The sequence below is a fragment of the Garra rufa genome, chromosome 25 (assembly GCF_049309525.1).
Source record: "Garra rufa chromosome 25, GarRuf1.0, whole genome shotgun sequence".
Taxonomy (NCBI): Eukaryota; Metazoa; Chordata; class Actinopteri; order Cypriniformes; family Cyprinidae; genus Garra; species Garra rufa.
The window spans coordinates 21,059,919-21,075,529 of record NC_133385.1 but is presented as its reverse complement, the minus strand read 5'-3'; the positions used below and the strand labels follow the sequence as shown (position 1 = coordinate 21,075,529).

At 36.6% G+C, this 15,611-nt stretch overlaps 1 protein-coding gene across 1 annotated transcript in view; it reads left to right on the top strand.

Annotated features, from left to right (window-relative positions):
* LOC141301390 (uncharacterized) overlaps positions 1–15,273 on the top strand; it is a 30,828-nt gene extending 15,555 nt beyond the window's left edge. The window contains exons 16-28 of the mRNA XM_073831628.1: positions 261–358; positions 2,410–2,606; positions 3,247–3,381; positions 7,282–7,436; positions 7,511–7,649; positions 7,793–7,991; positions 8,229–8,307; positions 8,456–8,578; positions 12,665–12,797; positions 12,907–13,050; positions 13,189–13,265; positions 13,780–13,989; positions 14,101–15,273. Of these exons, the coding sequence (XP_073687729.1) occupies positions 261–358; positions 2,410–2,606; positions 3,247–3,381; positions 7,282–7,436; positions 7,511–7,649; positions 7,793–7,991; positions 8,229–8,307; positions 8,456–8,578; positions 12,665–12,797; positions 12,907–13,050; positions 13,189–13,265; positions 13,780–13,989; positions 14,101–14,325 (1,914 nt within the window). The 3' untranslated portion in view covers positions 14,326–15,273. The remainder of the gene's footprint in view (positions 1–260; positions 359–2,409; positions 2,607–3,246; positions 3,382–7,281; positions 7,437–7,510; positions 7,650–7,792; positions 7,992–8,228; positions 8,308–8,455; positions 8,579–12,664; positions 12,798–12,906; positions 13,051–13,188; positions 13,266–13,779; positions 13,990–14,100) is intronic.
* The last annotated feature ends 338 nt before the right edge of the window (positions 15,274–15,611 follow it).

Below are 15,611 nucleotides of genomic sequence, written 5' to 3'. Positions count from 1 at the left end.
ACCATACAGGTATCTGACCATCTGCTGAAGGAAATGTCTTTTGATACAAAAGATATTTACAATCCTGCCCAGGAGGTACTAGGCACACCCACGAACACACAAACAAAAGCTAATTCCAATGCAAATCAGGTCCCCTCAGAACTCCCTCTGGCTATTTTAAAAAATATGAAAATCTCTGACGTGTTCACTATGTTCTTTACTTTCAAATTCATTCTCATCATGAGTGTGATACATTATAAATTTAACCTGTTTGTCTTCAGCATCCCCACAAACACTGTGTTGGGGTGAAACCCAAAATTGAAATTAGAAAGGGCTACCATCATAGTACCACTTCATATTACAGCTTGGTGATAACAGGGTAATACTATGGTAATATCTACATTGTTACCTAGGAAATTACATGGTAATAACGGAAATTGCATGTAATTTTCTGGGTAATAATGCAGATATTAGCATAGTAACACCCTGTTATCACCAAGCTGTAATACGAAGTGGTACTATGATGGTAGCCCTTTCTAACTTTGAATGCCCTGGCCCTGGAACTGCAGCCTTTCTCTTAAGCCTAGATTTTTTCTATTGCTCTCTCTATAATTTGCGCATATGGTCTTCAAAAGTGTTTTTAATAAAGAAAAAAATATCTGAGAACCAAATAAATGTCATATTACATAACAGCTCACAGAAATCAACCATCAGTCAGTTTTGGACATCTTTTTGGATAAAATATTTTTATTCACTGTAACAAGTCAAGGACAGATAATGTATGTTTCTGATAGAATGTCCCAAATACTGGTCAAGTATTTGATTGTTGAGCATTTGAATGGAGCTGTCTGCTCTATAATTTGTTACTTTGATATCATACACTGATCGTTTCAAGTTTAACACACATAAAGATAAATCTATGCAGCCTTAAAAAACCAATCAGATGAAAGTATCTCAGCAGACAGGATGTGACATGACATTAGATTCAGACATACCTTGTTGCCTTCTTATTCCCATATGCAGCTTGCAGAGGCAGCATTTTTCAACTTGGCTTTACAGAAAGTAAATGAGGGCGAGTGACAGAATTTCTTTTTTGGACAAAAATGATTATTTTCCTACTACACCCACAAAGCAGCATGGGTCTCACAGCCTTTGATCTCACTCTTTCTGAAATATTTATTTTCACAGATTTGTTCTAAATTAGTTTTAAATTAGAATAAAGATGGTTATTATTAATGGTGAGATATTAATATATTATATTGTTTTTGAGTTTTTTTTTATGATGGATAGAAGCACATTTTGGGGTTTAAAAATCTTGACCCCCATTCACTGTCATTATAAAGCTTGGAAAGGACTTTTTTTTCTTCATATAATTCTGATTGCATTCGTCTGAAAGAAGAAAGTCATATACATCTAGGATAAAAACACAATCCGTGTTTCATGGTGGGCATCCAGAAAGCTGTCTGAGAAACGGCATTAGATTACTTTCGTATTTGAATACTTTTAATAATTTGTTCTACTATCAAGCTAGTCATGCAGGGGACTGCATATTAATATAGCCATGTTACATGATTTGACTGATTTGGATGTTAAGTTCAGGCTTTTAATGTGGGACGAAAACACACTGTTGTTAAGAAAAGGAATGTGCTGCACATTAATCGTTTTATCTCAATTTGTTTCAAAATCGAAACTAAGCCTTACTTTGACAAGCTAGTCATAGCTTTTTAAAGTCAGTTACATAAAAACATGCTCTGTAGGCATATCAGGTAACCTACATACACGCAAATTAATTTCCTGTTTGTCAAAGTTGGGTAATTATGTAAATGTATATGTAAAGTATATGTAAAAAAAAATGTCTGACATTGTCTATTATGAACATTATCATCATGGGTGTGATCCACTATAAATTCAGTGTGACACGTAGTTTTTCTCTTCAGCATCATCACTTTTTAAGAGACATACAAAAAAAGGATATTGTCTGTTCTTAGAACTAACAGTGTTTTCATTTTCTCCACTTTTTTTTCAGAAAATGTCCAGTTCAGGCTTATTTTCGTTATTTTCTTCAGGTCAAAGAAGTGATGATGAATGTAGTGACTGCTCTCAATGTGAAAGGTTAGTATACATTTTAATTAGCTTATTTAAACTATTTTTGTGATATAGTTCATTGTAAATTTATTTTGAAAAATGTATGCTTTTATAGGCATATAATTTATTTCTTGTTACGTACAAGAATTATAAATGTATATTCAAATAGCAGATTTAATAATAATTTAAAGCTCTTTACACTTGCATAATATCGAAAAAATAATACAAAAGTCATTTTGAAATTAAACAATTTATCATAAATAAGAAAAAGAAATATTCCAAATGAATTAAAACAAATAAAAGGCAAGGTATGAATAACATACATAAACATTTTTATCTTTACAGTCAGGAAATGAAGGGAGAAGTTCACAGTCATTTAGAAAAGGGCATTCGTCCATACATTGATCTGATTGACACTCTGCGGTCAGTTGGCATTCACAAGGACTTGGCATTACCGACTATTGTAGTGATTGGAGACCAGAGCTCTGGAAAAAGCTCTGTGTTGGAAGCACTGTCTGGAGTTGCATTACCAAGAGGTAGTGGTAAGGAGGGTTTAGAAATCTATTAAAAAATGTAGCTAGTTAAGCTACAAACTACTAGAAAAGCTTCAGAGGAAAGTGGTACATGGGGGCAAAAAACAGCTTACTTTACTCAATGTACTTCATATTTTTTGTGCGTAATATATTAAAACTGTAGCTGTTTATACGCATATGTATGTAACCATATTTCAAAAAGAGATAAAAAAAATATAAAGCCATTTTTAAGGAAAAAGGTAATAATGTGATCTCAGATAGATAGACATGGTGAAGTGTGAAAATGAGCTATATTCGGGTGCTGCATACTGTCTAGTGTGCACAGACACAGTAGGTTTATAGCACAGCATTGTCTGAAAGCACATGGTTTGGAGGAACCGTGTAACTGATTCATTTACATTAATGAATCATTTACTCTGGAACTGCTCCGGTTGATTCAAATTCAAAATGATAACTTGTGACTTTTATTTTAACTGGTTAAAAAAAGAACAAACTCAAAGAAGTAATTTATTCCTGAAACTGACCCCACTTTTTCTGAAAAGTTATAGAGTTTTACAGTCACTGCTATTTAATAAAATTAAAAACACTATCCAATTTTAAAAACACTGCCGTTTCCTTTTGTTTGCTAACTTAACTGTGTTTTCTGTAGGAATTGTCACCAGATGTCCACTAGAGCTGAGGCTGAAGAAGGTACCAGACGTCAACTGGAAGGGTGTTCTATCCTACCGTGAAAAGAAAATTGAATTTGTGAATTCATCATTGGTTCAAAAACATGTTGAAACAGGTTAGTAAAAATGCTTGCAAAAGTGCTTTGGTTTTCAGTACTGGTTAAACTATTGAAGCCTAGTGTGCAATAACATGTGGTTAAGTAATAAATAATGGCACATTTAATAATGGCACAAGAATCAGTCATTTGATGAGCGCAAACATTAGTAAATCTCGTTGCGTGATTCATTCATTCCTCCCATAAATTTTGTGTCTGATAGGGAACTTCTACAAATGCATATTCAATTAGGTCAGGCGCAAAAAAATAAACGTGTCCATGGTTTTTCAGCCCTATCTTCAGTGCGCATCTTTAGTAAATCCTGACAGTACAATTTTAACGCCAAAAAACGGTTTGCACTGACGCAAGCTGTTAGTAAATCTGGCCCTAAGGGTTCTAATATGCGTCCTTTAAGGATTAATACAAAGGTGTACTACTTTTTGAAAAGGTACTGCCCAAGTGACAGATTTTGCACCTTTTTTCTGAGAGTGCATAAACGTACTTTGGTTCCCTTCGTTTAAAGTTACATTGACACTGCCATTAAGTGTTTCACTTGGGAGCCCCAATCACTTCTGAGCATTACAAGAAACGGCCAATGACTATTGGCGAGTTGAATTTTCTTGCCAAGCCACTCCATGTACATACGAGTATATAAGATGGTGGCATGCATCCAGGGCCGTCGCCAGAAAATTTTCATTGGGGGGGGGCAGTTCGTTTTCATAGGGGGGCACACTTTTTATGATCTCATAAACAGACATTAGAAGTACTATATATATATATATATATATATATATATATATATATAAACATTAGAACTTGAAGAAAGTTCTAGATTAAAACATTTGTAAAGCTCATTGCGCAACGGAGCAAAAGGAGAATTTTTTTTAGGAATCGCGTAGGCTGTTAACATATATGCACTGTCTAATATTTATCAATACATCACTATAATGTTATATGCGACTATATACTTTGCTAAAACAATATTCTTCTATCTATATAGGCCTATAACAATGAATTTTGTAATTTACAACGAATTCATGACAATGTTTTTACATTAAACTACCCAAAAAGTTATAGTTAAAAGTTCCTTCAAAGAATGTAAAGTTTAAAAACGTATTTACATACTTACTAGTTTTAAAACACTTGCTGCATGAATTAAAAAACTGCTATACACATATCAGACAAAATTGTATTGAGAGAAAAAAACAGTTGTTGTCGACAAATCCTTTAAATTGTATGGTAGCCTATTCAGACAGACGAACATAAAAAATATGAGCAGCTACAAGATTATAGTACAAATTTATATATAAACATTATGAAATCAATCACAAATTATAATGGCATTCGTTATAAACACCATACAAAAGTCTAACCATACGAATTTAAAGAGAAACTGAAATGCACCTATATGCATCTTTCGGCAAGAATACAAATATTTTCCACATCTAGAGACTCCAGCGCGATCGCTTAGATTTTTTCCTTATACCGGAACCAACATAAAATATGTAATTTTTGGTCACAGATAAGAATAAGACATTATTCCGAACTGTAAAAGGTTAACTTCTATTTGCACTCACTACTGTATAAAAACAGCTTTCGTAAAATAAAGAAAAAGTGTGGGCTTTCCGTGAGCTTGCTGTGCGGTCACTAAATGAACCAGAACTCAGTGTAGACATGTCGCACAGTTTTTTATTTGGTTTTGATAAGAATTACTTTAGTGAAACAGATTTCGTTTAGGACTATTTATTTAATTTTTTATACCCTTTTTTATTTTGGTTTTCTCCCTACACAGAATCCGCAGTGCGTGCCCGCCTGCTTGCTACGCCAGTATGTTTCCATCCAAAGTTAATTAATCTTATGCGCAAAATTAGAATATAGCATAAAACATTTGCGAATAAAGCAATGTTACCATCCAGTGAGTTGAAGAGAACAAAATTGTCACTTCCTGATTAACTTGCGCTAAATATCACGAAGCAAAAATAAATGTTCTGCAGTAGGAGGAGGCACAGTAGGCTATAGCCTATGATCATTCTTGTATACAATAAATTACGAGCTTCAGAGCGCGCAGACGAAATGCAGTCATCTTATTTCAGAGCCTGCTGTTTGGGAAAACAGTTCTGGGAGTTTATTATAACGAAGCACTTTGAGACATTCCTCAAGCATTTTAAAATGACGGAACTTGAATTTAAGATGCTGTGCAATGAGATCGGTCCGTTGGTTGGTCCAGTTATGCTATCACATTGCAAAGTCACATGTCAAATTTTTGATGCGCATCAAGGAATGTATTAGGTAAAAGTGTTTCCATCGAGTTTATGCGCATGTTTTCTTACCGGATAAGAATGTTATCCTACTTGGCACATAAGTTTTTACGCGCATTTTTAGAATTGATGCGCAAAATATGCATAAAAAGGTTACGGAAACGATTATTTATTAGCTTCATGTTAGTTTACCATTGTAGAGATTAGCGCTCCTTTAGAGCTATGATTTGTTTGGCAGTATTCAATGCTAGATCAATGTTTTTTGTTCTCAAAAGTAAGTTAACTCGCGGTCATGGGCAGGGGGGCATCTCGGGTCACTTGGGGGGCACTGCCCCCCAATGCCCCCCCTTGGCTACGGGCCTGCATGCATCCACTCTGCTTTGTGGGCGCCTTTTCTGCTAAGACAAGAACGGCAAGAAAACAACAAGAATGTCTACATGAACTTCTTGGCTGTGTTCCAGATGGCACATTCAGCAGTGTGCTCGCCCTTGGGATATCACAGATAATTGTTGTGTTTCACCCCTGGCCACGTCAGCCTAAAACAGTAGTTTCCTGTACAGCTTGCGTGGTGGAAAGTGTCTTTTGAAATGTCTTTCTGACTGTGTGCTTTCAAAGAATATAAGCTGACGTCGGCTCTGGCTGCCAAAGCTACAGCGCTGCGGGCCAGGCTGCCTCCACCCTGCATACCATAACCATCTTGCAGGTACATCAGGGAAAGGCGCTGAAGGGTATATGCAGTAGCTGTGCACGTCAACCGACAAAGGTTACGACGTGGTCCCTCGGGCATGTCTGGCTTCTGGAAGGGACGCGGCAGACGTCACTGGCTGTTCACAGGCTGAGTGATACACACTATCACTCAGGCTAGAGCCCCCCCCCCCCCCCCCCCCCCATACTAGGCAGGCCTATGCTCAGGTGGAGTCTGTTTTTAAATTGGTGATCCTTCTTGTCAAGAGGACCGCCAAATATACCCAGTCAGCATTGCGTTTTCTTTCCTGCAAGAAAAGTTGAAGAGGAGACTGTCCCTCTTCTCTTTGAAAATGTGTAACCGTCATAGCGGTGCATCACATTGCAGTGGATGGAAGACCCTTGGAGATGCATAACCGAATCATCAGGTTCCTGAGAGGTAATCTTGTATGTTCTATCCATGGTATGGTCTTTTCCTGGACATCTCTGCTGTTATGTTTCCCTGAACTGGGGTCAGGACAGTGATCTTAGACACATTCCTGCATGGATGTGTCTTCACACCCTAACGATTGCTGAAGCAAATGTTGTGAGAATGTCGTAACACCTTTTTCAGCTTCATTAGTTAAATATATTATAGCTGATTGATTCACTGTCTTACGTGATGTTGGGCAGGTTATGGATTGAGGTGCATCTGTCATGGCATGCTTGATTGCCAGCACTTGCACCTTTAATTCTCACACCACAGTTCTAGTTGTGGCGCTTTTTATACTCTATTCACAGTGTCGATATATCGTCGAATTTGACTGGCTAAAAGTTCATGTTACGGTTAACCCCCGTTTTCTAAAGGAGAGAACAGAGAGACAGACTTTTTTTTGCCTCACACCACCATCTTATATATCCGTATATACGGGGAGTGTTTTTTTTTTTCACTTACTACAATGTAAAACAAGGTTAATAATGCAATGTATGTCTGCTACAGCCCAGAATGAGCTGGCAGGAAAAGGGGTAGGAATATGTGATGAGCTGATCACTTTAGAGGTCATGTCACCAGATGCGTGTGACCTCACACTGATCGATCTACCTGGAATTGCCCGAGTCCCAGTAAAAGGACAACCAGAGGATATTGAAAACCAGGTGGGTCATAAAATCTGATTTTGCTTGGACAGCACCATACTTGTCCAGTTATAAAACATCTTCATGTCTTGTAGATCAAACAGCTGATCATGAAATTTACAGAGAAGCAAGAGACTATAAATATGGTTGTTGTCCCTTGTAACACTGACATTGCAACAACAGAAGCATTAAAAATGGCACAAGAAGTAGATCCTGAGGGCCTAAGAACCGTTGGTAATGTACAGCAGCTATCACCATATGAGCATGTGTCAACAAATGCACATTTTATTCTTATTTTTATTTTATTACTGTTTTTTTTTTTTTTTTTTTTTTAACTATTTATATTTCTAACATTTATCTATTTTTCATTCTCACAGCCATTTTGACCAAGCCAGACCTCATAGACAAGGGAACTGAGAAGAGCGTTCTGGCCATTGTCCACAACAAAGTGATTCCTCTCCGCAAGGGTTACATCATGGTGAAGTGTAGAGGACAACAGCAGATCAATGATGAAATTCCTTTGGAGGAGGCGGCAGAATTGGAGAGAGATTTCTTCCAAAACCACGACTATTTCAGGTTACAATCTGAGGAGAATATAATAAATATAATTAATCGCAAAAATGTATGCGTCCAAATGACTTGATTGCGCTGTTTAGATCAAGTTGATTTGTTTTAAATTTCAACCAGTTTTCAATCATGTCAGTACTGCAGGAGAATACAGCCTTAAAAGATACTCTTATTAATACATACCTGGTTAACAAGCTTTACTTAAAGCACCTTGCAAAAGTTCCTTAACTTTTTTTTTTTTTACAGATGCCTCTTAAATGAAAATAAAGCAACTATTAAATGTCTTGCCATAAAACTGACTGAGAATCTTGTTGATCATATCAAAGTAAGTTTCTAAATGTTTCAATCTAAAGACCTGTTCACACTAAACCTGAATTAATTTGTACAATAAACTGCATTGTTTGGCAGTGTGCATTGCAAATGGATTGAGAGACTGTAAGTAAGTCCTGGGTTTTTTAATCTGTGTTTGTCAGAAATCACTGCCACAGCTTGATGAAGAGATAAAAAAGCAGTTGTGGGCCGTGAGGAATGCGCTTAAGGAGTTTGAGGGTGGACCACCACAGGACTCTAAGGGAGCCAAACTATTCCTCATTAAAGTAGGACCCCAAGACCTCACATTTTCTTGCTTCTGAGAATTAACATTAGAGGTCCAAGCTCAGGGGTCTCAAACTCGCGGCCCGCGGGCCAATTGCGGCCCGCAGGACGACAGTTTGTGGCCCCCGCCTTAATATGAAAGTTTAATGTTACTGCGGCCCGCGATGTATGGCACTTTACAGTGTTGTGTGCAGAGCTAAGCGAACCTACCAATCTTGGTGGGGTACATGGCTGTTGGGGGCGGGGCGGGCTTGATTGATGCAAGCAGAAAAATATTTCTCAATAGGTGAAAGTTACAGCAGCGTTGCCGTGTTTTCTTCCATGCCTGGCTGCCTGCCTCGTTTCTATTGGGCACACGCAGACATTTGTCCCAGCGCGCTGCATTCACAACACTTCCAAAAAAAAATTATTTTTAAGTTGCTGCCCAACGGGACATTATACGACGTAGGCTTATATACGTTACGTAGGCTATATAAATAAATACATATTAGGGCTGCAACAACTACGAAAACAACGATTCTCATTATCTATTAATCGGGTCCGTCCACAGTGCACGTACAACTTCAGAGGATCATGTCAAATTAAAGCACGGAATGACGCATTTCTATAGACAAAATGCATCTAAAAATAGTGGAGGAAACAGATTGAGATGCTGAGAGTTACGTGATCCAAGCAGCCCAAAACATGAGAATTCCTTTTTTTTTAAATTTTGAAGCTAATAGCGTATATGGCTTGCCCTGTGAGGCGCTTTGAGATCCGTTTGCATCTCGTATGAAAACTTTCAGTTTACGGTCATATCCTTAGGGGAGAGCGGGGCACAACCTAACACTTTTTGAATTTCGCGGTTTATGTAAATCCACGTGGGGTTCAGAGTACAATTTTTTATCCACGTTATTTTCACACTTGTCTAGTACAAATATATCGCTTTGTTTCATATTTACAGTGTATACGCTTTTCGTTATTTGCCTCAAAAGAAAGGAAGTGAAACGTGACAACATGCCCCGTAGGTGGGGTACATTGTAACATCTGAGGGGCACGTTGTAACACGACCATATGACAGCTTAAAATGTTATCTGATCGAATGAAATAAATATACACAACAAACTAAAATATTTTGTCAGTAAAATACATGTGTTAACTTTTTCAAATGAAGTAATTACGTTTTTTAAAAAAAATAAAAATAATCGAATTTTGGAGTTTGAAAATGAACACATTTCAACAATGCTTTGAACGGCTTTGATCGCAACACACAGCTGTACACTAGTTCAAAACAATGTGGACAGATAGATGAAACACATTTAGACAATCAGAAGAACACTCCACTCCTCCACACACAGCTCTCAAAGAACACGACACACATAAACCAGCCAAAATGCTTTACATTACTTGAAATAATAACTTCTGAACATTAAACATTGATTGTCAGCCTTTATTCACCTGTTTCTTGAGGTATCTTATCAAAATCCTTAGAAGTAAATCGTGTAAACTGCACCGCTAATGTCACAGAATAGCATAGTTTAATAACAGCGGGGAATATTGTAACACAGTGTTACATCTTTCCCCATCTGCGCGACTGGAGTTTAAAATAGGTTAGTGTCTTCTGCTGGTCTGCGAAACATTAATAAACCATCTAAACTGATAAATAACAAATTGGAGATTAAAATAATAGCAGATTTGTCGAATTTTAAATGAATATTAAAAACTGAAATGAAAAGTTTACTTCAGCCAGAAATGTACTTTTACTATGGTAAAATAAATATTCAGCGATATCTTCAAAAGGCTTTTGAATTCTGGCGCTCTTTTTTTCTCTGCATAGTGTTGCTATGGCAACTAGTAAACACCGTAAATTTGGTTATGCTAGCATGTGTGGAAATATTTAAATCATGCGTGTTACAATTAACCCCGCGTTAGGTTGTGCCCTGCTCACCCCTATCTGTAAATGTCACAAATTCACACGAGCATTTCCGTTTATGCCTAAAAGTCCATTCTGGCAGTCTGTGTTAAGTTTAAATCTTTACTGAATGAGCGTCAGACTGGAACACAGACAGGGAGACCATTAATACTCAGCGCAAAAACATTCATTGTGCTGAAACATCTGTCGTTGAATGTTAAATTTAGATTTAAATACAACATGTAGTGCACGTAGGAACTGTAAAGTAGGGCCAACTACAACTACCGCCGGTGGTGCGGTGTTTTTATATTGAAACTCAAAATAAATGAGGCTCAAACATTATTAACAAATAACGTGCGAGTTTATTTTAGCAATTCCGTCAGTGAACAAGCAACCTACAAAACGCTAAAATAAATCAAAGAAATAATACATTTAAATAGGAAAGTAACTTAAATAAGTGTTAAATAGGCTATTAAACAAACATTCGTTGCAAAAATTCTAACAATCTGGACAGCTGATCAGAATTACTGGCCGAGTTCTCTTTCTCTTCCCCATTGCACAGCTGCTGTTTTTAATAGCAAAGTAATTACATTTATTTTCGTTTCTTTAGCTTATAAAGTTAATTTAGAAATATATTTGGAACACGTTTTGATTGTGAAATTCAAGTTTTCGTTTTTTAAAGTAACGACCAAGCGGCAGTAGCAAACAGATCAATTTAGCCTACTCAAGTCATCACGATTTAAATTAAAATCAATAGATATAAAAAAAAAAACTTAAAGCATATCACAATATTAGTTTATTCGTTTAACCTAGATAAATGTGTGCTATTAGGCGCATATCCAATCGTTTAAGCGGAGAGTGAAAGCTTTGCAGGACATGGAGGTGCCAGTGCCCTTTGAAACTTCATTTTTGTATATAAATGTACGAGTAATAAATTTACTTTAAATTATTACTTCACTACTATAAAACGAAATAATTCAAATCGAAGACAAAAGTCTTTCATTAGCTATAGGCCTAATTCATAAAGATACATTTAGGCATAAAAAGCGCCTCCAGTGAGCAGATGGCAAGTCAGGATCATCAACTTCATCTTTGCGACACTGACTCAGAAAATACTAGTTTATTAATAAATAATTCGAAGAGGAAGCGCTGCCAGGTCTCTAGCAGCAAGGAGTAGGCAAGAGATGTTCAGAACAATAGTTCATGTTCTTCAATGGTTCATTCATGTTCAATACAATTCATGTTCAGAAGAAGGTTGAAGTTTAAAGAACTGTTAATACAGACTTTTGAATCGGAATACAGCAGATATAGAAGACTGAAGAAACCACATAGTCTTTTGTTTGTGGGGCAGTCGTGGCCTAATGGTTAGAGAGTCGTACTTGTAATCCAAAGGTCGCAGGTTCGATTCTCAGGTCCGGCAGGGATTGTAGGTGGGGGGAGTGAATGCACAGCACCCTCTCCACCCTCAATACCACGACTGAGGTGAGTCCCTTGAGCAAGGCACCGATCCCCCAACTGCTCCCCGGGCGCCGCAGCAATGGCTGCCCACTGCTCCGGGTGTGTGTTCACTACTGTGTGTGTGTTCACTACTGTGTGTGTGCACTTGGATGGGTTAAATGCAGAGCACAAATTCCTAGTATGGGTCACCATACTTGGCCTCACCTCACTTCCTCCTCATTATAGTCGCTGACTAGCGAAATGTAATTATTATTATTATTATTATTATTATTTTTATTATTATTATTATTAAGTACTGATTGATTTGTTGATTTTCTTATTAATTCTTAATTTATTTATTTTTTCATCTTATTTTGTGTTAAAAAATAAAAATAAAAATAAAGAGATTTAAGCAGATTGGAATTTTTTTTAACAAAGCTTTTCTTGTGGAAAACCTGTTGCGGCCCAGCCTCACCCAGACTCTGCCTCCAGCGGCCCCCAGTTAAATTGAGTTTGAGACCCCTGTCCAAGCTGCTGGAACCCTATTGTGTTTGTTTTGATTTTATCCTTCTTTCTTATTTTTCTGCCCTAAAAAGATCTTGTGTCAGAGATGGTTATTGTTGTATTGTATTGTTGTATTGTATTGTTGCTGTAATGTCAATTATTTTCTCATCCAATGTCTTTTTTTTCATTCTCAGAGGCAAATGTTTTGATAAATGTACAGTAACATGCTCATGTAACAATTCTTTTTTCATCACAGATTTTATCAAGATTCAATGAGAATATCATGTCCTTATCATCAGGGGAGCTAGTTAATAGAGAAAATTTGTTTGCCCAGCTTCGAGAGGAATTCAAGAAATGGAATGATCATCTTAATGACACAAAGCCATGCTGTCAGTGTTTTTTCAACTTTAAAGATGCTATAACTTTTCACTGTCTTGTTCTAAGTTCTTATGAATAAGTCAGTTAATTTAATAAGAAATCCATCTTTTCCTAAACAAGTCAACAGTTTGAAAGAGTTTGCCCAGAATTACAGAGGGAGGGAACTGCTTGGCTTCAGCAACTACAGAGGATTTGAATCAGTTCTGCAAAGCCATGTGGCCAGACTTAAGTACCCAGTCATTGACTTACTCAGGATCATAAAAGGTACAATCAGACATCTTTCTGGTGTCCATTATAAAAATCTAATAACTGGACCACAACTGAATGACAGTTTAATAGTTCTAGAAAATCTGAATTATGATGCTTGTGTCTGTTTGATTTATGTATGCATTTCTCTTAAAGATATCATCCTCAAGCAATTCAAAGATGTGTCCTATGAATGTTTCCGGAACTACCTTGTACTTCAAAATATCACTGAGGTAAACATTTCTGAGTCGTCTACAATAATCATTCATTAAGTGCTTTTCAGTACTTTTTGTATGTTTTTTGTATATAAAATACATTTGGTTATACTATAGTTTGGGGACCAATCACTATTAACCAACTTTTATTAACTAACTACTAACTGCTTCTTGATAGGTAGTAAGGTAGTTGTTAAGTTTAGGTATTGGGTAGGATTAAGGGATCTAAAATATACATGTAGGCATGAATATGTGCTTTATAAGTACTAATAAACGGCCTGTATGCTAGTAATATGCATGCTAGTTAATAGTGAGAATTGGTCTCTAACTATAATGTTACCTACATTTTATAGGCCTATTTTCAATGTCTTGTTATGGTTTAATAGAACCTAATTATTAAAAAAAAAGAAGAGAACAGATCAGTCAGAATTAATTTTCATGGTAATCAACATTATGCTTTTGACTGAACGTAATTTGTACTGAGCACAGAATATTCTTTAATCAAGTTAAATTTAAATTTTTTACTCCATAGAACAAAATCAACAACATTCAGTCAAGCCAACAAGCCAAGGTGGAGCAGAGGATCTCAGAGCAGTTTGAAATGGAAAACATGATCTACACTCAAGATCCCATTTACCTGAAGTTCTTGAATGAGATTAGTGATGAGACATTTTCAGAAGACCACTTACCCATCTTTGACATAAAAAGCAAATACAGTGAAATGATGCAGGCGTATTATGAGGTAGAGCTTATAGTTTTCATTAACAAATATTAATGTTTGTTCAAAGACTCTATAGACTGGATTACAGTATACATGCATGTGTGGATGTTACTCTTATTTATTTTCTTTCAGATTGTGGTGCAGCGGATGGCTGACCAGCTGCCCATGATGATCTCCTTCTTCATGCTTAAGGAAACTGCTCAGCTCCTGTCTATCGACATGCTTAGTTTACTGGATGGGGCAAATGTGAGCGAGCTCCTGTTTGAGGACTCTGAAGTCGGTACAAGGCGCAAAGAACTACAATCTCGCCTGGACCGCCTGACTGCTGCTCATGAAGCACTTAATGGTTTTATTTGAAAGATCTACTGGGTTTTCAAACTTGTCCTGGTGGCCCTTCAGCACTGTATATTTTGTATATCTCTCTTATTAGTCACACCCTGTTAAGGTCGTAGAGTCTCTACTAATGAGTTTAATCAGGTGTGATAGATAAGAGAGATACAAAATGTGCAGTACTGGGCCTCCAGGACAGGGTTGAAAACCCTTGGACTAGAAGATATTAACTGAAAATACATAATGTATTCAACAACTTAATTCATAAAACTCTCTTCAGCATGTTAATACATTTGGATTTTTTTAGTTTATTGCAAGGATTTCTATATGTTCAAAGTAATAATTTTATTTGATATTAATGTTCTTTGTGGGCTAATCTAAATTTTATTCAGAACACAACTGTTGATTGTTTTCATGCTGCGCACTGTTCACACTTGTAGTTCAGTTTGTTTGGTTAATTTTGTCCGGACCAAAAAGGAAAATGATACATCTAGTCCTGGTCCGCTTAGCGTTTACACTGGCATTTTTAACAGCAAACCTAAAGATATAGAACCTAAAGGCATAGTGATACATTCACAAACTGACTGGTTGGGTTGAATCTGAGGGAATTTTGCATGCTCAAAGTCTAGTGTGACCGCAGCTTTACAGTATCATTACTTCATGTTTTTGGTTCGTTTAGAAGTATTTGGTCTGTGTTGTGTTCATATTTCAGGCGAACTGTCCCAGTCTCGGTCCACTTGTTGAGTGGTCACTCAAATGAACCGCACTAACAGAGCAATCGCACCAGAGTTCATTTTAATCGAAACAAACATGACAAGTGTGAACCCACCCTTATTTGTTTCCAAGCTACCAACATTAAAGGAATAAAGCTTTTGTTTGTGTGGCTAAATGGCTAAAAGCATCACATTGCTATATATTTGTTTCTTATTACTTTGTGATCTGTTGAAAATAAAATAAAAATAATAACTTGGTCCATATTGGCTTAGTTGTTTCATTTTTGTCAGCATAGTTCTCTAGTTCACTTTGAACATTCCAATATACTGTGTTGACGACAGATGTGAGAACCGATGAGGTTATAATATGCATTTTTTCAGGATTCTCAGAAACAGAAGTCATCATAGATAGGTAAAAAAAGAAGAAAAGGGATTGTGTTCACAGAAAAAAGAATGTTACGTAAATCGTATTCACTTAAACAAAATTCCACGTAAGGTTCTCAAATTTTGCTATTATCTGTTTGATGCTGAACCAGATGAGTGGTATTTTACTCTAGTATCTCGGCTTTGAGAGTATGTGTAGTAAAAACACATACGATC